Source organism: Martes martes, assembly GCF_963455335.1.
Source record: "Martes martes genome assembly, chromosome: 1".
In the NCBI taxonomy this organism is placed as follows: Eukaryota; Metazoa; Chordata; class Mammalia; order Carnivora; family Mustelidae; genus Martes; species Martes martes.
The window spans coordinates 145,116,770-145,143,787 of NC_137888.1; the positions used below are offsets into that span (position 1 = coordinate 145,116,770).

At 43.6% G+C, this 27,018-nt stretch overlaps 1 protein-coding gene across 1 annotated transcript in view; it reads right to left on the reverse strand.

Moving 5' to 3' along the window:
- OSBPL10 (oxysterol binding protein like 10) overlaps positions 1-27,018 on the reverse strand; it is a 197,791-nt gene that overhangs the window by 47,817 nt on the left and 122,956 nt on the right. The window contains exon 5 of the mRNA XM_080828905.1: positions 18,500-18,654. Coding sequence (XP_080685031.1) covers positions 18,500-18,654 — 155 coding nt within the window. The remainder of the gene's footprint in view (positions 1-18,499; positions 18,655-27,018) is intronic.

Consider the following 27,018-nt stretch of genomic DNA (forward strand, 5'->3'; position numbering starts at 1 on the left):
CCATCGCACCCTAGACCTTAGACACTTAACTGTATGATCCTAACAGTGTACAGACTCTTCTGCTCCCTCTTCTTACATGCTGCCTTGTGTTGTACCACTAGAATGTTCTTCCCCAAATACCCTCCTCTCTGTTCTAAAGTCTTCAATGCCATTCCACTGCCCGGAGAGGCCTACTGTCCCGTCAGCCCAACATGTACGGCCCTCCTCAACGTCTCCCTTTCCTTTCTTTCCTGCTCCTCATCAGAACTCCCCTCTGCCTAGACAGTCGGTGGCATCCTCACGGCACCCACTGGCCTCTTACTGCCCAGGGCAACAGCCACTGGCCACAGAGAACTATGCCAATCAATTAAAAATAAATAAAATTTAAAATCCACTTCCCGAGTGGCATTAGCCACACTTTAAGTATTCACCAGCCACACATGGCCAGTGGCTACCATATCGGTCAGCGTACAAACATTCCCGTCATCGCAGCCTATTGCATTGGAGAGCGCTGCTCTATGCTTTTCACACCCTCCCCGTTCATTTCTCTGCCTTCTACCACTTGTTCTTTCTCTGCAAATACAGCTCCATGCTATGATACAGACTCCAGTGACCCTGGGTCAGGAACAATCCCTCCCTCGTCTACAACCCTATGGGTAAGCTTTGCCACAGTCACTCACAGGCCACTGCCAGGCCTATCTCTCCTTAACTCCTGGGTAATCCAAAGCTCACTGAGAAGAGGTCATTTTGGAAATCCGACAATTCCTAATAAAGCACAAAGGGACACTTTTATGAAAACGGTCACGTCAGAAACAAAATGATGAAGGAAGGATGTCCTGGGGAGGTAACCAAGAGTAATAAAAGGATTCTGGACTGAAAAACTTAAAGGAATTCTACGATCTTATGATTTGCTTCTATTGGAACCATGGAGGGACACCAAGAATACAACTCTGACTTTCTCTAGCCACAATTTAAATTATTATTGATTTATGCTTTGTGCTGGGTGATGGATTTCTTCTGATTCTGCAGATGATAAATACCTTTATTCAGAGAGTAAACACAATGAAACTCAGGCCGATGGCACTACGTTAGAGAAGGCTTTCAGACTCTACACTTGACGCCACTAATTGCTAGATTGCCTTGCTGTTTCCACAAGTTCTGCACAGTTCTGCACCAGAACACTTGAAAGAGACAGGAAAAGAGATGCAAAGTAATGAGGGCATGCAGAGCAGCTGTGAAAGCAGCTCTGACTCAGGCCTAGGGAATGTGTGGTTCCCGGACCTGTGGTCTTGGCATCCCTGGGAACTTGACGACGAAGACTATCAAGAAAACCATCAGAGATAACCCAGTCTAGGGGCCCGTCCCAGACTTACAAACTCCAACTCTGGGGCCAACGAGTCCAGAACAGTAGATGTTTGGGGGTTTTTTGGCTTCTGTTTTTTAATTGAAGTATAATTTATATATGGTGAAATGAGAGACCTTACTGTATAGTATAACATGGGTTATGAGAAACGTACTGCTTTATAGCCAACTCATTTTTTTTTGTTTTACCATCTTAACTGTTCTTAAGTATCACAGTGTTACCTGTATTTACTCTGATGTGCAATAGTTTTCTAGAATTTTTTCATCTTCCAAACTGAAGCCCTAAGCCCACTGGATAACTTCCCATTTCCTCCCCCACGGCCCCCCCAGAACAAGTATTCTGCCAAGCCCTCTGGGCGCTTCTGATGCGTTCCAGCATTGGAGAAGCACTGCTGTAAACACCGAAGGCCACAGGGGCTGCAGGGGACAGCACAGAAAAGCAAGCAGGCATGTGAGAAGCCCGGCACCCAGGGAAGGCAAGGAGGAGATGGGACTACCAGCCCCTCTGGTTCTCCAAACCCAATCCTGAGTGCCTCGTGAGGACACGGCACCGCCTTGGGCACAAGCGGCCCCAAGCATGGACAAATGACAATCGTTTTCAAGAACCTGTGTAGGCACAAGCTGAAGAAACAAACCATCTTTTCTCAACATTAGATCAGATTCTAGAAATTCCACTTGACAGCCCAAAAACGGAAATGGGAAGCTATAAACTTTGATTGGAAGAGGGCGATGGTATTTTCATCAGTGGTCCCACCAGGCGGTCCTTTCATTCTGACTCCGAATTTCATCCATCCATTTTAATCATTTATGCCTCTCATTTAGAAAATCCCAACTGATTCTTTCCCATGGAAATCCTGGAAGGGTATGATAACACAAAGGAAATAACCAGGGGCACTGCAAACCGCAGAACAGTTTTGATTTACAAGTCATTAAAAGCATGAGGCATTTACTGTTCTTTGCAGGCAAAAAGGGCCTGCATCATGAATAATGGAAAAAGCTAAGTGCATCAAGGACTCCTCTGCAGACACTGTTCTCTGCAGGCCACACACACCCACGTTCACCGAGGATTTCCTGTGTCCCGAGGCACCTATCGGGATGTACACCACCGCATCCCAGCCCTCCAGGATCTAAATCATGCAAATCTACGCCATTTCACTCCAAAAGGCTGAGTTTCTGGATTATTATTTCCTGACTCTCAAAAGAGAGCCAATGATTTAGTGCCGTAAGCACATCAGGAATTTTAGAAACAACGCAAAGCTTGGGCAATTTTGGACTTTTCCCTTAACTTAAAAAGAGTTCTGGTCTATTTCCATGACATCCAGATTTTGTAACTACTAACGAACAGAAAAGCATCCGGGAGAAACAGGTAGATAGTGTTTTGTAGGGAAAAAAGAAAAAAAGAAAGAAACCAGAACAAAACCACCACAGCTCTTAATTCTACAATGAGGAAGCAGCAATCAGACACTATTAAAGCTACAATCTCCAAATCCCACTCAATACCTTCTGGCTCAAATAGCAGGAATTTCCTCTGCTTCTTAATTTGCATTATCTATGTCCATTTCTCTAGCCACTGTGACTGAGGGTATTCAAAGGAGTTTTCTTTCTACTTTTATTCACATGTGAATTGATACTTAGGATCTAAGAGGGTAATTGTAACCGTTCATATTTTCCCCCTATTATTCCCACCGCCGTAAAATCCAAATGAGGCTTACTATGTCTTCTACTTGAAAAACTGTCACATTATCACACTCTGCATTGCCCCATTTTCAAATGCTTCACTCAGTGAAAACTTCAAAGGCAAATTTGTGAGACAGCTGTAGTCACCCTAGGGGACCGTGAACACGTGCGGTGAGCACTATTAATGATCAGAACTGTGGGTTATCGTGTTTAGCACAAAAAGAAGACAGTGAATTTTAAGGTGTAAATGTACTCTGGTGGGACCTACACTCTTCTAAATACTAAGCCCCTGTTTTCGTTGGTTGTTTTGTTTTGTTTTCTTTTTAAGCTCACCCTGATGCAGTTTCCGCTTCTCCTGTATAACCCAGCCTGCTATAGGGGATCTCGAAGCTAGGTTTTCTGTTACTCAGGTAGACATTCTGACAAATGTTGTACTCTTGTACACTAAGTCTTTGTCCCATTCATAAAGCATGATCACAAAACAAACACTGCTCATGCAAGTTTAAAAATAACCCATGGTATGTGATGTTCTGCTGAAATTGATATTTAACTGGTTACTTTATCATGCCATCCATAATCTAAAGCCTTCAGAACTGAAAAAATTAACTTCTGATATAAAGTGCTTCATGGGTTTTTTTTTGTTTTTTTGTTTGTTTGTTTGTTTTGTTTTAAAGATTTTATTTATTTGACAGAGAGACACATCAAGAGAGGGAACACAAGTAGGGGAGTGGGAGAGGGAGAAGCAGGCTTCCTGCCAAGCAGGGAGCCCTATGCGGGGCTCGATCCCAGGACCCTGGGATCATGACCTGAGCCCAAGGCAGACGCTCAACGACTGAGCCACCCAGGTGCCCCTAAGTGCTTCGTTTTTGAGAGATGAACCACTGTTATTTTTTCCAGGTTAATTAGTATTCTGCATAAAACTGTCTTAAAAACCAACAATGACAGACCCTGGATGGAGAGAGGGGGTCCAAACCAGAGCCAATGTCCAGTGAGTCCATCTATACACATTTCCACATTTCCTTCAGAGCAAGGAGTAGGACCAGGGAGGAGATGAGAGTGGGGATAGCAAGGGCTCCGTGTAGCCAATGCTCTTAATGAGAGGACCACCTGGCTCTTGCTAGAATCATGTTTCTAAGACAGACAAGCGTCTGTCTCTGCTCACGGATATTCCCATAGCTACTGAACTTCCCTTCAAAACAGCCAACACAAACACAGAGCAATATGCTGGTTCATCCCGGGGGTGTCCCTAGACAGCAACACACACAATTCTGGAGCCTCATTTGAAACTAACACTAGATTATGAAAGGATGTAAGGAAGAGTCTGACTCAACCCAATTCAAGCTAAGGGATCCTCTTCATGGGAAAAGATTCTGCAGTAGTGACTGTAGCCATAATTGCTGCCATTACTTCTTATTTCTGAAGTGCACCCAAGACGTGGACAAAATACTTGCCCCACATTATGAAGAACTAATTGGCTTAATATAAAAAGAATGCTTATAAAATATTAATTAGAAAGTCCAAATGAATTGAAAAATGTGCAAAGGCTGTGAACAAGACACTTAAAACAAGAGAAACACAAATGGCTAAATGTGAAACACATTCTTCACTTCATTCATAGTATAAAAATAGAAAATTAAAACAAGACACCAATTTTCTCCTAAAATTAAAAACCAGAGGGGAGCCAGGCTGGCTCAGTCAGTGGAATGTGTGACTCTTGATCTCAGAGTCATGAGTTCAACTCCATGTTGGGCATAGAGCTTAAAGATAAATATTAAAAATAAAATAAAAACTGAAAAGAGGATAGGCACTTGATATTCATTTCTCATGGCAAAAGTATAGGAAAATAGTAGCCCTCACACACTGTTGTGGAAGTATAAATTTGTCTCAGTCTTCGAGAGCAATTTGGTAATACTTAGCAAAATCTTTTTTTTTTAAGATTTTATTTATTTATTTGACAGAGATCACAAGTAGGCAGAGAGGCAGGCAGAGAGAGAGGGGTTGGGGGGTGGGAAGCAGGCTCGCTGCTGAGCAGAGAGCCAGATGTGGGGCTCGATCCCAGGACCCTGGGATCATGATCCAAGCCGAAGGCAGAGGCTTTAATCCACTGAGCCACTCAGGTGCCCCCAGAATTTTTAATTCCCACATTTGTTGACTGAATTCCACTTAAACTCCACTGCTAGACAGTTCCATTGTATGAGACATGGTTGCATTAAGTGTGAAAAATTTGAGCAGAGGGCCCCTGGGTGGCTCAGTCCGTTAAGCATCTGCCTTCGGCTCAGGTCACGATCCCAGGATCCCTGCTCAGCTGGGAGCCTGCTTCTCCCCTCTCCCTCTGCCCCAACCCCTGCTGGTGCACGCATGCACACTTTCTCAAATAAATAAAAGTCTTTTAAAAAGCAAAAGAAAAATAGGAGCAGAACCTCATTTGTAAAAGAAAAACCAGACAACTAAATGTCTCTCATAAGGTCTGGTTAAATAAGGCACAGCGTTCCCTGAATCATGATCCAATCCTGTGGTTGACTGTAGCTGTTAAAAGAGATACAAACAATCTCTATACTGACATGGGAACATACCAAAGATGTACAGTCCAATTAAAAAGCCACTTTACCTATACATTATCTGTAATTTCATAGTTGTTAAGAATTCCTAAAAGAATATATGTACATACACATATACATATATAAGCATACGCGTACATTTGCTCTCCACCTCACCTTACTTCTGCCCAGTGACCGGGGCCCACCCTGGGCTAGTTGATTTTAGAACTCCTCAAAGAGAAGCCAGACAAGACACCAGCAACAAAACGGCCCTGATGGTTATTAAATTAGCTACATCGGGAAAAGCCTATTTGAATGAGTCATTAATGAAAGCCCTTTGTAAATCTTGCCTCACCATACAAATGTATTTGTTGTCATTTACATGCAGACTACCCTTTTGAAAGACTAACAAAAGAGAAATGAATCTCCCTTGATGAACCCAGGATAGCCCAGGAACATAGGCTCCTAGGGGTTTCTCAAGACACTCATATCGCAGACAGGGATTTGCAAAGAACAGTGTGAATAAGAGCTTACCACTGAGCACCTACTATGTACCAGGCATTGGGCTGAACACTGCAAGTACGTGATCTCATCTGATTCTAACATTTCCACCAGGAAAGGACTCCGATCATTAGCACTGATACTACCCACCCCCATCGCAGGCAGAGAAGGGGATGGGTTTCAGCCTGCCCTGTCACCGCCACAGGCAGGCATCCCAGAGAGGCATCCTACCACCACCATCACCACCCAGCCCCCTGGGAGGGGCAGAGGGAGAAGGACAAGCAGACTCCCCACTGAGCAGGGAGTCTGGGGTGGGGGCAGTGCTCCATCCCAAGACCCTAAGATCACAACCTGAGACAAAGTCAAGACGCTTAACCCACTGAGCCACCCAGGTGCCCCTCATTGTCTTTATTATTATTTTGTACTTTATATTCTACTGACTGCTTCTTCAAGGAATCTGGGTCCAAAAGGGTATAAATCGAAAGCTTGCTTTTGTGAGGCAGGCACTCTGATGTTTTACTAAAGGCTTTCTGGAAGCAACCGTGTGACAACTCTCCCTCACTCTGCCTAGCACAAGAGTCTCCACTCACCTAAGTACACACCATGATGTCACAGAGCAGCATCTAAAACGGGTGTTTATTTTCCCATTGTGGGATTTTCTATACATAAGCTCATTCTAAATAAAAGTTTTTAGCTCTAAAAACGCATTTGAGCAGAATGCAAAAAGGCAGGTAAACATAAAAGTGGTCCCTTTCCCCTGCTTCCATGTCTTTTCTCAATTCAGAACGCGCAATTGGTATCAGTCTACCATGAGAAAACGTCACAATCCCCACAGAGTCCTTTTCTCCCTGAATTACAGAATACATTTCTTTTTTAAGTCAGAACTACAAGCTGGCCCTGCATTTCAGTACAAAGGCCATTAAAAAGAAAGATGTGGAATCTGAAACACGTTTTCCAAAACACAACGTCATTCATGGAGGAGGGCCATTTCCGGAGGAATCCACAGAAGTCTTTGAAGCTGGGAATGTGGCTTCCATACTCTACCTTCACCAGAAGAAGTTGAGATTTAATACCTCCGCAATATAAATTTTAAAATAACTTTAAAAAACAAAGTTACACACCTTTCTTATTTTTTGAAAGGAAAGAAATGGATGAGATCAAGGAAAATGTGGAGAGAGCTGTGGGACACCCTGAGGAATAATCCCATGGTTTTAAGAATCTCCAGTTCTCCAGTATGTTGAATTTCATTTCCTAAAAGGTTACGGTCTCCTTTTCCTCCATGTGTCTGTCCTTCTCCTATTCTTCTAGTACTTATTCACAATGAGGTCATTTGCTGAGATTAGCGTAGCCAATAGAGAGAGCCAAATGGGACATCAGGACAGTCCAGTGTCCAATTAGCTGGCTGCAAGCCGAGGGCGGGGGTAGAGACGGAAATGACGGAGAAAGGGGGCTGGGGCTTTGGGGGAGGGATGGGAGAGCACTCTGTGGAAGGAGAACAAGATGGTGGTGATGGGGTGTCACGTGACACCTGACCACGCCTGTCACCCCACAGAGCCCATCACATGACCCATGTTGCTTTAATATCCGCAAGGGCCAGGGAGAGCTATGGTCCTGAGGTGAACTGAACAGAGGATGGCCAGCCAACTGGTTACTGGTAAAGTATGTTCATGTGTTAGAGCAGTGGTTGTTTGAGTCTTGGATCCACAGAGTCCAAAAAATCACAACCAGGACTTCGTGCTACAGCTTTCTTATTCATGCAGACACACACACAATCTATATTCTGCCCGGTTAGTAACTCACACCTATCTTCATTACCAAAAACTTAAAAATTTACAATCTGGATTTAGCACCCAGTAAGCGCCCGCACTGTGTAGTACCACAAACCATCCACAAAATTCAATTCAAATTGCAAAAGGGATACAGAACTCACTGATTAATTCAGGCAAAGCCCAGAGTATATGTGAAAAAAGATTGTACTCTTTTCTTCCATAACGTTCTTTCCCCAAGATCATAAATCTCGGAGCTCTGACTTTCCATCTTAGGAAAGGGAACGTCATCTGAGGCAGTGGATAAATCACCTCGGAGAATAGTTATTCACTGTGGGCAAATAAAAATGTAAGCCAGGCAGATGGTGAAAAGCTCATTGCTCCTGGTACAATTTCATGGGCGTAGGCCAGCAAGCAGAAAAGAGGAGTGGGTTGTGAAATCTGGGGCCACTTTATAGGAGGAGAAGAAACACCCCAAAAACCAGAATACTAAAAATTATCATACCACATCGCTGCAATCTCTTCAACTCTTCTCCTCTGGTTCAGATCTGACTTTCTCCCTTTGTGGCAACAGCAGTGATAGGAAGGCAGAGAGAGGAGGAAAAAACCCCGACGAAACTCGGTAGAGTTTTAAGCCCCTTCATTCACCGGGTTCAAAGGGCTTAAACTTTTGACTACTGATGCAGAGTACACTAGATTATACCACCTGGTACGGAATTTTTTCATATGGCTCCGGCTCACACCTGTCAAATCCAAGGTGGCTCCCTCCCCAACACTATGGGTGCGGGTGTTTATGTCACAAAGCCACACTGGCTGGGGGGGGGGGGAGGGGTGGGGGGAGGGGAGAGAAGGGAGGCAACAGAGTGACCACTCCTAAGGTTACCCCCAAAGACCTGCTTATTCCAATGATGAAACCTTAAAAGTCCTGAGACACACCCTACCAGCCCTCTAGAAAGTAGATCTGGAACCTTCAGCTATATTCCACCTCTCTCTTATAAAAGCAACACCCTGGGCCACCTGGGTGGCTCAGTCGGTTAAGCATCTGACTCTTTATTTCAGCACAAGTCATGAGATCTAGCCCCACATCGGACTCTATACTCAGTGGGGAGTTTGCTTGAGATTTTCTCTTCCTCTCCCTCCAACCCTTCTCCGCTTCAGGATCTCTCTCTCTAAAAACAAACAAAACAAAACAAAAACAAAACAAAACAGAACAATAAAAAAATACACCCAATCAAGAAAACAAAACTTAATTACCACCCACAAAAAGGGAGAGAGGAAGAGAAAGAGAAGTAGGACGGAAGGAGAAACAAGTTCTTGGAAAGGGAGGATAAACTGAAACGAATCCCCCAAAGCTGCAGAGGAAATCACACCATCATGCCTTGTAGTAGGAGAGCCCAATGATACCGTCAGAAACCGAGATCAAGGAGCCCTTGAAAAAACACATACAGGGCTTAGTTCAGTGTGGATGGTTATATTTGTTGTTGATATGTTAAGAAGAAAGGGCAGAAAAATGTGGAATTTTTTTTTTTTTTTTTTAACAAGACCAAAAGGTGCTCTTAGCCATGGGAGGCAGAACAAACAGCCTTCTAGAATATCATAAAAGGGCGCTTGGGTGGCTCAGTCGTTAAGCATCTGCCTTCCCAGGTCATGATCCCAGGGTCCTGGGATTGAGCCCCGCATCAGGCTCCCTGCTCAGTGGGAAGCCTGCTTCTCCCTCTCCTACTCCCCCTGCTTGTGTTCCCTCTCTCTCTCTGTCAAATAAATAAAATCTTAAAAAAAAAAAATAGAATACCATAAAAACATGTCTTCAACTTCCAAGACATCTCACAGATGATCATCTCAATTGCTACAGGTCACAGGTAGATTTGCAGTCACATACCCCCAGGATCTACATTGTCTTTTAATACTAACCTGGAAATGTCTCTTGGCTATAAACCATTTCTCCTGCTTCTCATCTCAAGACATTTAAAAAAAAAAATTCTAACTATTGTGAAATATGCAGGGAGTTAAGAAGCTGGGTATCTTAGTCCGCTCAGGCTGCCTTCACAAAATACCATGAACAAGGTGGTGTAAACAAGAGAATTTATTTTCTCACAGTTCTAGAGGCTGGCTGGAAGATGGAGAGCAGGTTACCAACATGACTGGGTTCTGTGAGAGTGCCCTTCCTGGTTTGGGGATCCTCACAGGGCAGAGAGAGAGATTTCTCCTCTTACAAGACTCCAGTCCTATTGGATTAGGATCCAGGATGAGGGCCCCACCCTTATGACCTCATTTACCTTAGCTGTGTCCTAAAGACACCACCTCCCCGATACTGTCATATCTGGGGTTATGGCTTCAACACATGAATTTGCAAGGGGAGGTGGACACAATTCAGTTTCTACTACCAGGTTATGAAAATCTGCTAAACTAAGGAGTCCTCCATTCAATGTCCAGCACACAATAACTCGATGTTTGATGAATGAAGAGACACCAGAGTAGATGGATAATTACTGTCTTACTATGCTGAGACCCAAAGCAAACTTCAGAGGGAGTAGTGTATCTGCACTCACAAATAAGAACCTGGAGCCTTCAGATTCTTAGTAAGTCCTGAGGGTTGGTTAGCTAAGAGGCATATCTTGTACATTTGCCTGATGGATGGACTACTTTCCTTCCAGACCAAGAGCCAGAAGAGCAGAAGGAAAAAATCCTGATTATCAAGCCATGGCTCATTCCTAGTGTCAGAACCTACAGGGAATGCCCTCAGTGGTTATAGTAAGAGTTCCACATACAATCTCCACTACAACATTCTAGTACCATTCTAGCCAATGGCTAGAAATGGACTGATGAGGTCCTGGAAAGGTCCAGGATGTTGGCCATTAATGAATCTTCTGTCACATCAGTGTATGTAACTCATATGCCAAACAGTAGGTTAAGCCTACTTCTACCGGGTCTTCCAGAATCTCTAGGGAAGGGTAAGGAATAGAGATGAGAACATGGAAGAAGCATATCCTTTAATGAACAGTACACATGGGCCATATCACTCACATTCATTCACCAAATATTTACAGAATGTCTATTAAGTGACGAGTACTTTCCTAAATATTTTGGAATCTTCAAAGGAGAATCAAAGATAGGTCTACCCTCAAAGAATCTGGCCTCTAAGATGAAATGGTTGGGTTAGAAAAGTCTTAGGAAGATGGAGATGATTTCTGCATGAAGAAAAGCTGTTTGGGGCAGACTGAGGGGTCCAACGGACACCATCTGTTACTGCTCGCTGTATCTGCAGATGCCCTCTTCTTCCTTGTTGAACAGAAAATCAATTTTGAGATTCCTAGGTCTCGAGATCCCTTTGACTCAGGTAAGGCACACTCTTCCACGGCCACAGAGAGGGACTCACAATTACTCTGAAGCCATCAAGGAAACCCAGATGCCATGTTGGAAATACATGTTGCCATGTTGGAAATACCAACAGCAAGTTATAGATCTTGCGTGGGGGCATGATCCAGTTTTAGCTACAATATAACAGGAGAAGTATATAGGGGGCGGGGGTGGAGGAGCCACCCTTCCGACATAAAGAGTCTTGAAAACAGTAAGTCTTTAGAAGAGCCTCCATCTCTTCCTACATTCTAAAGGATACCAGCGTGGGGATGTAATGCTTGGGACTGCAATCATGAAGTAACACATGTAAGGATAAAAAGCCAATAGCAAGAAGAATAGAAGAAATCCACACATACACATGCATATTTAAGAAGTAATCAACTTTTACATGATTAAAAACACATGAAATGTACCCTGTTGCCAAAGTTTTAGGTGTACAGTATTATTAACTACACACATGCTGTTGCACAGATTTCTAGAACTTTCCCTTATGCATGACTGGGATTCTAAACTCTTTGACTAGCATCTCTTCAGTTCTCCCTCCCCCCACCTCTTTGCCCCCAGCAACAAACAGTCTGCTTCCTGTTTGAGACTGACTCCTCAGACACCACATATCAACGGAATCATGCAGTATTCGTCCTGTGACCAGCTGACTTGACTCAGCATCATGGTCTCAAGGCTCATCCATGTTGCAGCAAGTGACAAGATTTTATTCTTTCAAAAGATTGAATACCAGTCCATCAGATGTATATACCACATTTTCTTTATTCATTCCTTCACTAATGGTCATTTAGGTTGTTCATCTCTTGGCTATTCTGAATAATCATCACTATCTGAGATCCTGGTTTCAATTCTTTTGGCTACATACACAAAAGTGAGATATCTGGGTCATATAGTAGTTCTATTTTTAATTTTTTGAGGAACTTCCAGATGGTTTCCAGAAGCCTGTACCTTTGAGGCCCTCATGAGTTGCTATACCAAACATGATAGTACTTATTGGCAGAATTCTCACTGTGTGAGAAGACTTTATTTATAGCTTGAGCCACTAATTGTTGGATACAGGATATGGTCTGGTGTACAGGAAAGGCACTGGCTTGGGAGAGAGGAAGTCCAGATACCCATCTTGTCTCCCACAGGCCAGTTGTGTGGACTTTCGGCAAGAGTCAGCCACTCTAGTTGGAGTGCCATCCATTGGATGGCAACCAATGGAGAGTAGCCATTGGACCCCTAACGATGCTTCTAAGATTAAGTGCTTCAAAGGCCATGATTCAAAGAGGGAAAAAGTCTGTTCTATAGGACCGGGGAAGGAGATACAATCAAACTTGTGACAGGATGGGAGTGGGGTAGGGAGGGGGAATCTTATCACCCACAAACTTCCTTGTTACAAATTCTAACAAATGTGATCAACATTTCCTGTGTAATGAGCGTCTGAAATTCAATTTTGCAGCATTATCACAGAATTCAATAAGGTGATTTTCAATTGCTGTAAGTCAGTGATAGCTGTCTCACTCCTTCATTAAATGGTTGGAATCAAATAAACACGTGTCACGTATTTTGAACAAATGCATAAGGCCAAACATTTGTGTTAATTATTCAAAGGATCAAAACAACATATTACTTGATCTTCCAAAATTTATCACCATCCCATGCCTGATAAATACTCTCAGTCGCATCTACTCATACATTTATGTATTATAGAGATGAAGAGATGATAAAAATGGGCTGAGGGGATTATACTGGCCAGGCTTCAACTTGAATGTCAGCTGCCAGCATCCTATGTCATTAAGTGGTTCAAAAGTTCAGTGCTAAAATGATGAATCCACCAAGGGCACAGAAATTCTTCTTGAGGCAAAATTCAGCTGAATCTTTTATATCTGCCTCCCTCCTTTATCTGTAAAATAACTTCCTCCCTTGGAGGAGAGAGGGAGAGATTATGACATGCTTACTTAAAAATCCAATTTTGCAATTTTCTAACTGAAGCTCATTTGGCTAAATGCTAGTGGTCAGTACTTAGGGGCATTATGAGACGTCTCTCTGATCTTGCTAGATTGTGGGGGGGCGGTGTATAGGGTATGTGGTCTCTTGATAGCTTAGTTGCCACTGTAGTTCAGACAATTAACCAGGCAATGTTTATAAAGGAACAATCAACCCAGGAACTGACAGTGTGTTGTTGTTGTTAAGATTTATTTCTTTTAGACTGGGGGAGAGGTGGGGAGCAGAGGGAGAGAATCTTCAAGCAGACTCCCCCCTGAGCGTGGAGCCAGATGCTGGGCTCAGCTATCACGACCCATAAGATCATGACCTGAGCGGAAACCAAGAGTCAGATGTTTAACTGAGGCCCCCTCGGGGCCCCACTGACAGCACACTCTTGAGGCACAAGCTTTAAAACCCTCTAGTTCAGGGTTTCCAATAGAGAGAAAAATAGAACTGACCCTCCATCTTCTCCCTCCAGAACAGGGGTAGGTATCTGAGCACCAAATATTTGTCGTATATGATTAATACAACATTATTTTAAATGAATAAGTTAAGTTTACCAAATGCTCTTCAACTGGTGAATGGATAAAAAACTCTGAATCCGGGGCACCTGGGTGGCTCAGTGGGTTCAAGCCTCTGCCTTTGGCTCAGGTCGTGATCCCAGGGTCCTGGGATCGAGCCCTGCATGGGGCTCTCTGCTCAGCCGGGAGCCTGCTTCCTCCTCTCTCTGCCTGCCTCTCTGTCTACTTGTGATCTCTGTCTGTCAAATAAACAAAATCTAAAATAATAAAATAAATAAATAAATATATATATATTTATATATATGTATATGTTTATATATATAAACATATACATAAATATATAAATATATATATAAATAAATATATATATTTATTTATATATATATAAATATATATATATGTATATGTTTATATATATATATATAAACTCTGAATCCAATGGCTACTATTCAGCAATAAGAAGGCATGGACCACTGACCAATAGAACAACATGGATGAATGGCAAAAGCATGCCACAGAACAAAAAGAAGCCCTACTAAAAAGGCTACATACTGTATGATTTCATTTACACAGCACTCCAGAAAAGGCAAAGCTGTATGGACAGAAAACAGAGGAGGACTGCCAAGGGCTTAACTATAAAGGAACACAAGGGAATTTTGGAAAGTGACAGAATTATTCCATATTTTAATGTACTTAAAAGTGATAAAATTGCATTTTAAAAGGAGGACTTTGATTATTTTTGAATTATCCTCAATAAAACTTACTTTTAGAAATATTAAGGTTCTGTCCCTCTAGAATGGTAGGTATACATGGTCACGTTCATGATCGTCTCCATGTTGCCCTCCACCTTCTGATTCTAATGGCACACTCACTCTTGATCCACAGCAGGAAATAGAAACCACACCAGGTATTTCAATGAGAAAGGGACTGGGTATGGGAATTAGGTGCTTACAGAATCTCTGAAAGGTATGGAGGAGCAAAGACCCCTTCAACTCCTTATTTCAAGGACACAGCACAGTAGGAAGTCATGGTCCCAGTGCCAGGAACTGGCCGCTGCTGCCTGCCCAACAGCATGTCATGTCCGTGCAGGTGAGCCTTAGGCCCCAGGACAATGCATGTGGCCCCCGCAAGTGCCTCAAACACCCACATCCCCATGACCTTGCCCACCAGTAGCACCAGCAGAGGAAACTTGGTCTCCATCTCAGCCTTCCAAATCTCACACAGATGCATTTATGGGACCTATCATGAATTCAGAAACACAGCTGTAAGAAATTCTGGGACATGTTGTTGGGTTTCCCATCGGGAGAGTGGAAATGAAGGTCAAGAGAGCCAATCCCAGTATCTCCCCATCACGGTTCTCCCTGTCCTGGCACAAGGCATTCTTCCCTGAAGACAGCATAACACAAACCTTTCTCTGTCTAAATTTAAATTTCAAACGGTGCTAAGAGACTTGAAAAATTGTTCTGCTAATGGGTAAAACCAAGATCCTAACTCATTTCATTATGGAAGAATATTTCATTTTCACATATAGTTAGTTCTAGCCCCAGCAGAATAAAAATTTTAAGATCACTGCATTTGATAATAGAGCCAACCACAGTTCTGCTCTAACTCATGTATTAAATACACATTGGTCTTTGAGTTTTATTCTGCTGGGAATTAAACAGATGAAGCTTGAAAATGCATTAATTTTCCAGGTATCTGTAAGCTGTTTTACAGTAAAGCCAGCACTAGGGTAGGGAGTCTCACACTGTGATTTATAACAAGAAATACGTATTTGGTTTTGTCCCCATTCCTGGCACAGTGCTCCTAAAACTCTAGGAATTCGTGAAGGGATGAGAGAGGATGAAGGTGTCTTTTGTTATATTAATGAGTGACCTTTAGAAGCCCCTAGGTAACCTAAGTATGGGGACCATTTCCAGTGGAACTAACACTGTGACTAGAGAGGGGTACAACTTTCAGTGCCACCCCCTGACTTCCAGGAGGTGGGGGAGGGGCTGGAGATAGAGTTCAGTCACCAAAGATTTGATTTAATCTTGCCTCTGGAATGAAGTTTCCAGAAAACTCCAAAACAATAGGGTTCAGAGAGCTGCCGGCTTGGTGAACATGGAGAGGTGCTGCAAGAGGGGTGCTGGGGAGGGCATGGCAGCTCATGCGCCTTCCTCAAGCATCTCTTCCATCTGTTCCTGAATTATAACCTCTTATAATAAACTGGGAAGTGTTTCTCTGAGTTCTGCGAGCCACTAGAGCAAATTATTCAAACCCAAGGAGGGGGTCACGAGAACCACTGATCTATAGCCCGTTGCTCAGAAGTACACATGACTTGAACTTGTGATGGGTTGAAAGTGTGTGGGGCGGGAGCGGGGGCAGGAGAGTCTTATGGGGCTGAGCCCTCAGCCTCTGGGATCTGAAACTCCCCAAGTAGACAATGTCAAAGCTGAACTGAACAGCAGGATGCCCAGTCTGTGTCCAGTGAGAACTGGATTGAGTCAAATCGCTTGGTGGTATTAAAAAAGCACACACCTATCAGAGGGAGGTATACGATTTATACCCTAATTATTGTTTCTAAAGATTTAACATGAGCAACAAACCAAAAGAAAATAGTTTGCTCAGTGAAAGTGCCACAGTAACTATGATCCTGAGTTTCACTGGCAATCACTCACATAGTGACTCTATTCTCTATATCGAAGGGTTAAGGAAATATTCATAAGGAATTTTTAGCCTCTGGGAATTTCACTTCCTTCTTGGGCTATTTCTCCAAATTCTGCAAAAAGGAGGCAATGGCAACATTTTCCTTTTTTTTCTGACAGGAAAAGGACTGGGTCAATATTGCTAGCTTCTTCAGTTCTTAAAACAAAAACAAAAAGTGACAAAGCACAATGACCTGAAGTAAAAATAGTATCCAACCAACACTCGCTGTTGGGGTTGTGAGAAGCATCTACCAGAGCCATTGCTGGAAAGAAAATGAAAAGGAGTCTCGTACTTTCCTTTCTCCGAAAACCATCAAAACACCACCATGCCCCCATGAAGTCCTCACTGCTATGAAGACTCACCCAAGAACGCCTTAAACCATTCTGACTGGGGTAAAGGTAATACGACAACTTATGCTGCTACCTAATGCTGTTCCCAACTTAAGGGGAAGAAAGTTCTTCCTAGTTCTTCTCCTTTGAAGTACTATTAAAAAGTTGAACTTGGGAGCTAGTTATTTCTTGTGGACAATTATACACTCTTCTGCCAAGGCCAGTGACCGCTAAGGGAAAGGGGGCAACAATTTTAAGTAAAAAGGACAGGCCTGGCCTCTCGAGCTTTAGCGTAACAGGAGACGCTCTCAGGGAAAAGCAGAAGAAACATGAAGAAGGATTCACAGAATGGGAACAGCACCAGCCCTAATAATTAAGCTTCTTAGGTTACAGCTTCTGTTGGGTTTTGCCCAAGAATGCTGCCGGGAATGAGATCCTATAAAATTGTTACTGAAGATCTAATGACATACTTCCCTACTCTTAATTCTTCCCTAGAGCTAGATTTTAAATGTATTTATTATGATGTGAACCCCCAAAGGTTCTCTGCCAAGGGAATGGAGGATATTATTGTAGGTTTCAACTCTTGAGCGGCTAAGCACCCACCGTCAAATGCCACCCCACCCAAGACTCTCTGAAGAACAATAGGGCGACAGAGCTCCTACCATTTACTCCATCGCCAACTCACCTGCCAGTTCATCTACACATCAGGTTCAAGTGTTTTCAACCTGAAACTCCTGGTACAGGTAAAGGGAAGTGCCTCGGAGAATCTCACATCCCCTACTCGTTTCATACCCCGCGAAGACACCTTATAGATGCGAATGGAATGCCTGTAGTCAGGCTGATCCTACCTCCGTAAGAGCCAAGCTACCAAAGTCCCTGTCCCAGAATGTAATCATGGGAAGCCCGGAAAAAATTTTCAGTTGATAACCAAGATAACCGCTGGACCCAGGCAGCTGCCTTGGGGCTCTCAACCTTCCCCGGGAGATTTTATGAGCACCCTACATGTTTCAGGCTAAGGGTGTTCAGCTAGAATTAAGAACAACCTCTAACACGTGGATCCGGTACGGCTCCGCCTAGCTCACAAGGTCACAGAGACAGAACGTGCGCATCAAAATAAAAAGAAAATACAGAAATTCCCTCAAGACACAAAGGAACACGCTGCATCTGGCTTCCTTCCAGCAGCCACTTGGGAGGCACGGTTAGTGGGGAGAGGCGTGTGGGCAGAGGGCAGTCCAGGGAGCCTGCGGAAGCCAGGCCGGTCAGGAAGCTCTGCAGGGGCTGTCCCCACCCCCACCTGGCAGGGCACGGGTCCCCTGCAGCTGGAGGGGAGGCCCAGGAGTCTCAGCCATGGCCCCGGGGTGGGGGGGGGGGCATTGGTCTGGCTCTGGAACATGCAGGGGTCGAGCACGTGAGGCAGGAGCTGATATTAGCACGAATCACACCAAGAAGCCACTATTCAGGGGAGCGACAATATATTGTAACTGCTCCCAGCATATCAACAGGCATCATTTTAATGGGCGCATTTGAATTTCTCCCACTTGAAGTTAAAACGACTCCCATTTCGATGAAAATAGGAGATTTCCTCATTGGTAAGATCACATTTCAGCCGCGGCAGCTGCCAGACACGAGAACAGAAGTGCCAGGCGTGCCCAGAGCCGATTTTGTCTCTCCAGGCAAGGCTCCCATTTTATAATTTGTCTCCTCTTCAAACAAAGAGATGAGCAAGTTACAAATATAATTACTACGTTTCCGAACAAGTGAGAACACAAGCCACAGGAGTGCTAAGAGAGAACTAACGGCTCGCTTACCTCGGGCTCCGGCGGCAAGCTTTGCTCATCTTCAGCGGAGTTTGGTAAAATCGCCCAGGTTATGTTGGCACTGGCTGATGGTAAAGAGCCAAGTGTCCCATTTTTCAGCTGCTCTGTGGAATGTGACTTGGGCCCGTGCCATCCCAGGATGTTTTCTGCAATAAAGACCTAGAATGATGCCAAGTATTTTCCAATTTAAACATTTACAGCTCAAAAAATATCTGTAATCCACTATATAAGGAGACAGACTTGAAATGGGCCCAGTTTGGAGTGGACGTTGGTAAATTTAAGTGGGCTTGTTCTGAACGAGGTACCAAGTGTGGATACAGATCTGTTTATAAATTAGTCCCTATATGACGGCAGGGACCAGAATCACCATAGGCTGTTTCTTTCCCCATCCGTTGGGGGGCGGGGGGTGGTCATATTCACCAAAGCCAGATTTTAAGTGTTTTTCTTAATTTTTTAAGAAAAAAATATTTACATAAAGATATTTATCATTAAAACATTAGAATAAACAACAAGTCAAACTTTATCAGAAAGAGGCTGCTCGGATTGTGGTTTAATTGCCAATCGCATGACCATAGCTCTGACAAGTGGCCGGTGTCATGTGGCCCCCCTCCGTGACTGCTGGGGCAGAAGTCAGGAAGCCCCATAACGAAGGACACGTGTTCATTCCATTCTAGCAAGAAACACATTTATAAACACCAGTCTGATAAACCAAAAGCATTTTTCTGATTCTCCCTCAACCCTTGGGTGGGGGGCGGGGGAGACAAAGACTTCGTTAACTGTAATACTGTTTATTTATTTTGGAGTCAGATGTTATGCTTATTAGCGGGGACAGGAGTAAACACAGGGGATTCCTTTCCCAATTCCACCACTGGAGTAAGGATAGGTCTCAAACTCAGCTGACCCTCCCCCTGAAGACTGTGTTCTCTGTCTAAGAGTAAGGATCAGGGATGGAGAAAAGGTAGACTGAAAGTGAATGCTGCTTTACATGAACTAGAACTTGACCAGTAGGGTCTCTGATGTTCCATCAAGAAAGTAATCCTATCCATTAACCTTTTCGTTAGAGTTACTCCAAGAAAAATCTACAGGTATCCCAGACATTGAATACCTTGTGAGACTCTGGTTGATGGAAACAAAGTAACAGAGCCAGCTGAGATGGCTGCATGCGTTCTGAGTGTGTGTGCTCCTCTCCAACACAAGCATATTTTTAGGCAGAAATTTTTTTTAAGAAACGTCAAGTGTTAGATCACACAGCTGTGGCTTAAAAGCCTCAAGTGGCTTCTCATGGCAACTGGAACTCGGTCCAGCTGCCTGGCTTGCAAGACCGTCCAGTCTCATTTCATTTTCTCCTCATTGCTCACTGCACTCAAGTCATGCTGGTAGTTTTTCCATTCTCCCAGTGAGCCAAGTTCATTCAGGTCAAGAGCCTTTGGGCCGCACCCTTCCATCTGCTCTGAACGCCATCCCCCCCAGCCCTTCTACATGGGGCCAAGGCCTCCTCCATAAATCCAGGTTTCACTCAAATATCACTTGCTCAGAGAAGCCCCCTAGGAGCTTCCCAGCCAAAGCATTGCTCCAAAGGCACCCCACCCCGTCCCATCAGTCGGTTTACCGTCTTCACAGCACTCAGAGCGATCTGAACTCACCCTGATCATTTGTTGGGCTACTGTGTTTCCCTCCTCCCTAAAACGTCAGCTCCCAAAAGCAGAGACAGTATTGCCCTTGCTCATGTCTGGGTCTCCAGAACCTAGAATGCGGTCTGGCAAAGAGTATGCACTCGATAATTATGTGCCAAAATGAATGAATATTAAGATTTTTTTTTTAAAGATTTTATTTCTTTGATAGAGAGAGACACAGTGAGAGAAGGAACACAAGCGGGGGAGTGGGAGAGAGAGAAGCAGGCTCCCCACTGAGCATGGAGCCTAATACGGGGCTCGATCTCAGGACCCTGGGATCATGACCCCAGCTGAAGGCAGTCACTTAACGAATGAGCCACCCAGGTGCCCCGACTATTAAGATTTTCATAGACAGGGACACCTGAGTGGCTCAATAGTTACGCGTCTGCCTTCAGCTCAGGTCATGATCCCAGGGTCCTGGGATCCAGCCCCATATTGGGCTCCCTGCTCAGCAGGGAGCCTGCTTCTCCCTCTGCCTGCTTTGCCCTCTGTTTGTGCACTCTCTCTCTCTCTCTCTCCCTCTGACAAAAAAAAAAAAAAAAAGATTTCAAAAGGAATGTGCATTTCACAGCTTCCTAAAAATTAAGAAATAAGAGATGGCAAAAAGAAAGAAAGTAGAATGGATGGTGGATGCTAGGGACTGGGGGTGGGGAGATGGGGACTTAGTGTTTAACACTTGTGTTTCACAAGATAGTGTTCTAGAGGTTGGTTACACAACAATGTGAATGTACTCAACATTCTACTGAGCTGTATACTTATAAATGGTTAAAGTGGTAAATTTCTGAATGTGTATGTTTTATCACATTTTTAAATGGCGTCTATATTATCAGTTCTTGATGTCATTTTTAAAAAGGTGAAAACTCATAATACTAAAATCAAATACTAAAATGGGAAGAATCCTCATAAATAATAAGGCAGATGGGGCTAGACTAAGAATACCAACCCAAGGTTCAAGACACCAGAATCTGCCATGAGAAAGGTACATCTGTCCTGCTGACCAACTCCTCACCAACTGCAAGTTGGATTCAGATCTTAAATACTGAACATCTGTCTCACCAATATAGGAGGACTACTTTTTCTTAAAAAAAAAAAAAAAAAAAAAAATATATATATATATATATATATATATATATATATATATACACACACGCATGCATGCAAGTAGTAAATTTCTTCTAGAGTAATTAGGAAAGCTTAAATAGCACTAAGGAAAAGATTTGCTTGCCTAAATCATGGGGACAATATTCCCTCCATTACTTCCACACCTCAACTCTGTCCCTCCCACCCTCCATACCACCATCATTCAGAGATGATAATCCAGGAGACAATGGGGTAGGAAGTAGAGACCCGCAGCACACACTGCATTCAGAAATAGACACAAACCAGGACAGGAAGAGAGAAGGTACCAGTGCATGCTGGGGAATGTAGTTTTCTATATACTCTATGGATTCAGCATATCAAAGAACCAGCGAGTGAGGACCAGAGAGAAGCCTATCCTAGACCAATCCAGGTGCTCTAACAAATAAATGGTCCCTTAGTTTCCAAGTCTGGATAGGCCTCCCTCATTTGAGGATGAAGAAGGAAAATTCTAACAGAGTAAATGAAATAGGGGCGCCTGGGTGGCTCAGTTGGTTAAGCATCTGCCTTTGGCTCAGGGCATGATCCCAGGGTCCTACGATAGATCCCCATGTGGGGCTCCCTGCTCAGTGGGGAGTCTGCTTTTCTCTCTCCCCCCTGCTTTTGCTCTCTCTCTTGCTATCTCTCTCTCAAATAAATAAGGAAAATGAAACGAAATTTAAAAACAGAGTAAATGAGATAGATTGTATAGAGTCTGAGAAAAGAAATGGAATCCTCAGAAGCTTAGAGGAGGAATCCATCTCTGAAACTTCTAATGCAAGGCCTTTGGCTCAGGTCATGATCTCAGGGCCATGAAGTTGAGCCCCTTGTTGGCCACCACGTGGAGCCTGCTTAAGATTTCTTCTCCCTCTTCCTTTGCCCCTTCCCAGCTCTGAGCCAAGGAGGGGCAGAGTGAGAGGGAGAGAGAGAATCTTAAGCAGAATGCACAACAGAGATCCAAGAGACCCTGATGGACAGAGATCAGGTCAATAAATCAGAAACAATAAACAATGACAGAAGAAACAGCCTGACCACAAAAGAGAGCTTGGATGCCGCTGGTACAGTCTACCACTTTTCAGAAAAGACAACGGAGAAAGACACATGTAGACACAGCTTGGCAATCTTTTTTTTTTCCCCTTGGCTTTTCATTGCTGAAATTTCAAACTCATATGAAAGTAGAGTATAATGAATGCCTAGCTCATGAAGTTTGGCAATGTTTTTAAGTAACAAAAATCAAGAGGATATTTTTCCAATCATTTAAGGTAGAAAATTAGACTTGCCTTAGAGGAAAACAAACTAGTTTTCAATTTTTGCTACAACACTACATGTCAAAAGGTGAGTAGGTGGAGAGACGAATGCAAATTAAAGTCTACAGATTTGGAGGTGGGGTGAGGGGCCAAGAGATAAGGTTGTCTGTAGCCAAATGATCTTTCCTCTGCAAAGAAGCTCTTGCCAGATAGCAAGGACTAATGTATGCAACTAACATACAGTAACTCATCTAACCTGAAAAATGACCCATGAGGAAGGTCTTACTATTGTTCCCATTTGTCAGATAAAGAAAGAGAGGCACAAAGAGCCAATAGGTGGGAGAATTGAGATTAAAACCAAAATAGCCTGGTTCTAGAGCCCAGATTCTTTTTTTTTTTTTATTAAAGATTTTATTTATTTATTTGACAGACAGAGATCACAGAGATCACAGAGAGGCAGGCAGAGAGAGAGGAAGGGAAGCAGGCTCCCTGCTGAGCAGAGAGCCCGATGCGGGGCTCGATCCCAGGACCCTGAGATCATGACCTGAGCTGAAGGCAGAGGCTTTAACCCACTGAGCCACCCAGGTGCCCCCAGAGCCCAGATTCTTAAACTCTACACACTGTATGTTTTCCCAGAGCACCGAAGAGACTCAGAAAAGTTTCTGCCTTCTGCGGGGAGAAAAACTACTTGAAGATGTGTACTGACATATGAAGAAAAGAAGCAGAATCAGGAACTCAAGCCTGGAAAAGCTGTGTATTAAAGGACTGAACCCCATTAAACACAGAACTGAGTCGAGCTGGGGGAAGTAAGAAGGACATTCCCCTCAGGTATAAATTTTAAAGTGGCACCAACAAGACACTCAGTAATCAAGATAAATTGCATTTTCACACAATATTTTTAAAACCAGAATTAATGGGAAAAAAGTCTTACAAGACTTAGTTTTCCTTGACTCTCTGTGTTGAATCCTGTCTTAATTTAAAATTTTATATTTTGTTCATCCTGGATTATTTCTGCATTAATTTTAGTTTAAAGACATGTCATTAAAGCATCATTCATCTTAATTATTTGGCACTCCTTAAATTTATGCTCAAGGTGCGTGTCTCACAGACCTCACCCCAATCCCAGGCCTGGAGTGAACTGAAATAATTTTTCTAAACATAGTTACAAGGGCACCTGGGTGGCTCAGTGGGTTAAAGCCTCTGCCTTCAGCTCAGGTCATGATCTCAGGTCTGGGGATCGAGCCCCGCATCGGGCTCTCTGCTCAGCGGGGAGCCTGCTTCCTCCTCTCTCTCCCTCTGCCTGCCTCTCTGCCTACTTGTGATCTCTGTCAAGTAAATAAATAAAAATCTTAAAAAAAAATAAAATAAAATAAAAATTAACATAGTTACATGACTGAATATTAAATTAAAATTATTTTAAAGAGATTCAATCATTATCAAATAAAGTATTAAATTAGTGTTAACATATTAACAATAGCCCCCATATTACATTACCCAAAATTGGGAAGCATATCAGAGAAACAGGAAATTAAAGCATGCTGAGTTTTCATCACTAAAGCAGACAGTAAAAAAGAAGGGTCATTCTTGACTTTGATGATTAGAAAAATATAGGTTAGGCCTATGTTTACTGCAGCATTATTTACAATAGCCAAATTATGGAAGTAGCCCAAGTGCCCATCCATAGATGAATGGATAAAGACAATACACACACACACAGGAATATTACTCGGCCATAAAAGAACGAAATCTTTTTTTTTTTTAAGATTTTATTTATTTATTTGACAGACAGAAATCACAAGTAGGCAGAGAGGCAGACAGAGAGAGAGAGAGAAGCAGACTACCCCCTGAGCAGAGATCCCAATGCGGGACTCGATCCCAGGACCCTGAGATCATGACCTGAGCCGAAGGCAGCAGCCCAACCTACTGAGCCACCCAGGCACCCCAAAAGAACGAAATCTTAACATTTGCAACAACATGGACGGAGCTAGACAGTATTATGCTAAGCAAAATAAGTCAGTCAGAGAAAGACAAATATGTATGATTTCATTCACATGTAGAATTTAAGAATTTAAGAAACAATTTAAGAAACAAAACAAGCAAAGAAAAAAATGAAAATACAGGTTAAAGAATGCTTACGAAAAACATAATGTTGGGGTGTCCAGGTGGCTCAGTCAGTTATGCATCTGACTCTTGGTTTTGTCTTGGGTCATGACGTTAGGGTCATGGGATCAAGCCCCAAGTCGGGCTCTGTGCTGAGCACAGAGTCTACCTGTCTCTCTTCCTCTCCTCATTCCCCAGCTCGCGTGCACTTTCTCTCCAAAATAAATAAATAAGAAAGATCCTTAAAAAAAACAGGGTCAGCTAGGTGGCTCCATTGGCTAAGCATCTGCCTTTGGCTCAGGTCATGATCTCAGGGTCCTGGGATGCAGTCCCATATCAGGCTCCCTGCTCAGTGGGGAGCCTGATTCTTCTTTCCTCCCCGCTTGTGCTCTCTCTCACTATCTCTGTTGTTATCTGTGTGTCTGTCTCTTGCTCCCAAATAAATAAATTAATTAAAACTGAAACTTAAAAAAAAATTTTAAAAAAACATAACTGCTACTAGAATTTATATGCATATTGTTCCCAAAACACTAAAGATGAGCCAAGGAAGTACAACCTATGCAGCAAAATAAAGAGAAAACAAGAAACGCCACATGGAAGCAGGAAAACAAAAGGCATCAAGGACCCTGCCAGGGAAACAAACAGCAGTTTAAAGAAATAAATAAATGGACTGCATTACCCCATTGAAAGACAGGCGCTCAAGATGGCGTCCTAAAACGAACGCAAGTCTAGACCATACATCCCTAATTGGAAGACACACCCATTTCACAAACACTCCTAAACAAGTTTGTCCTACAGTCTGATTTCAGTGGCAGCTGTTCTTTCTCAGCAGCATCAGGACGATGGCGTGTTTTATTGCCGGTGGCGTCTGACAGTTGAGGAAACGTGCTCCACCTACAGAAAGTGACTCCAGTAGGAAGATGGTCAAAGACAGACTGGGACGTCCAAAGGCAAGGACAACTGGGAACAGCTATGAACTGTCAACTCAAGTAGCCAGAGATCCACCTGCTGTGTTTCCCTCTGGAAACACTCTAACGCTCATGAGCAGGGAGACCATGGAAGATGACAGAACAGAAGAGAACAGAAAGGCGGAGGCTGGTCCACCAAACGGCAAATCCAGTCCTTACGAGAGGCATTTTACACACACCTGTAAGTCCTCACATGACACACCAGCATCAACAGGACAACACAGGGAGGAAGGAAACAAGTGCAAGTGGTTTAGTTCCCCGGAACCAACTAGAAGCAGAAAGAAAGCAACAGGAGACTTAACTGTGGGCATTAAGGCCGGACTGTGGAGCTATTTTCATATGTCCTCGGCCATGAGCCTCGCTTGGAGTGTTGAGAGCTGCAGTCCCCAGGCTGGGGCTAAGATGCCTCTTAGCCAGTGACAGAGGTGACAGCACCTGTCCCTCATCCTGCAACACAGTGACTTCATGCTTCCTATGCTCAGTAAACCTACGTTTTCCAAAACAGAGTAAGATGGATATTTACAAACCTGAAGACAGCAGAGGGCACATTGACAATGGAAAGCTACGATGTTAATATCTAACTGCTTTCTTCAGGGAGAATGTGCCACTCAAAATCTCCGTCTGGATAGTTCTAACAACAACGACGACAAAATCCACCCACCTGGAACCGTCTACAACACTAGTTTTTCTTTTTTCTCCAATAGGTTATTTACTGGCGGAATCATCACGTCTTCATCTTGGCTTTTAACCACAAAATGAGGGAAGGGAACTTCTGTGAGGCACATTCTCACCAGAAGCGGAAGGTGTCCAGAAAGAAGGTGTAAAGACGGAGATAACAAAGTGGAAAAGAGAGGAACACCGGCAGTCTGAAGACGTCTCTGGAAAAAAGAGAAGCGTAGCAGAAGGAAGACGGCCCCCCAGCCAGAGAGGCCACAAAGGCCTAATGAGAGGCTCACCTATTTACCTTTTTTGCCAAACCGCCAAATGGAAAGGTCAAAGCAACTGGCTTCTAACTGACAAGCCCCACAAAACTTGTAAGAGAATGAAAAAGTTATTGGAAGGACAAGTTAAGAAAAGGATGTTGAACTCTGCTCTGGTTCTCCTCTCTTCAGTGACACCTCTCTTGATCACTCGTCCTGATTTATGTCCAAGGACACGTGGGTCACCTGCTGCAAATTCCCAAGGCTCTGCTGTCACTTGCTCTGGCAGCTCTGACTCCAGCTTTTTTTTCCCAGCATGCCTTGCATCGACCATGCTGTCAGCATCCAGCTCTTACCTGGCTCTAGAATGTATTTGTCTGGTTACAAGTGTCTGCTCTGGGGGCACCTGGGTGGCTCAGTGGGTTAAAGCCTCTGCCTTCAGCTCAGGTCATGATCTCAGGTCTGGGGATCGAGCCCCGCATCGGG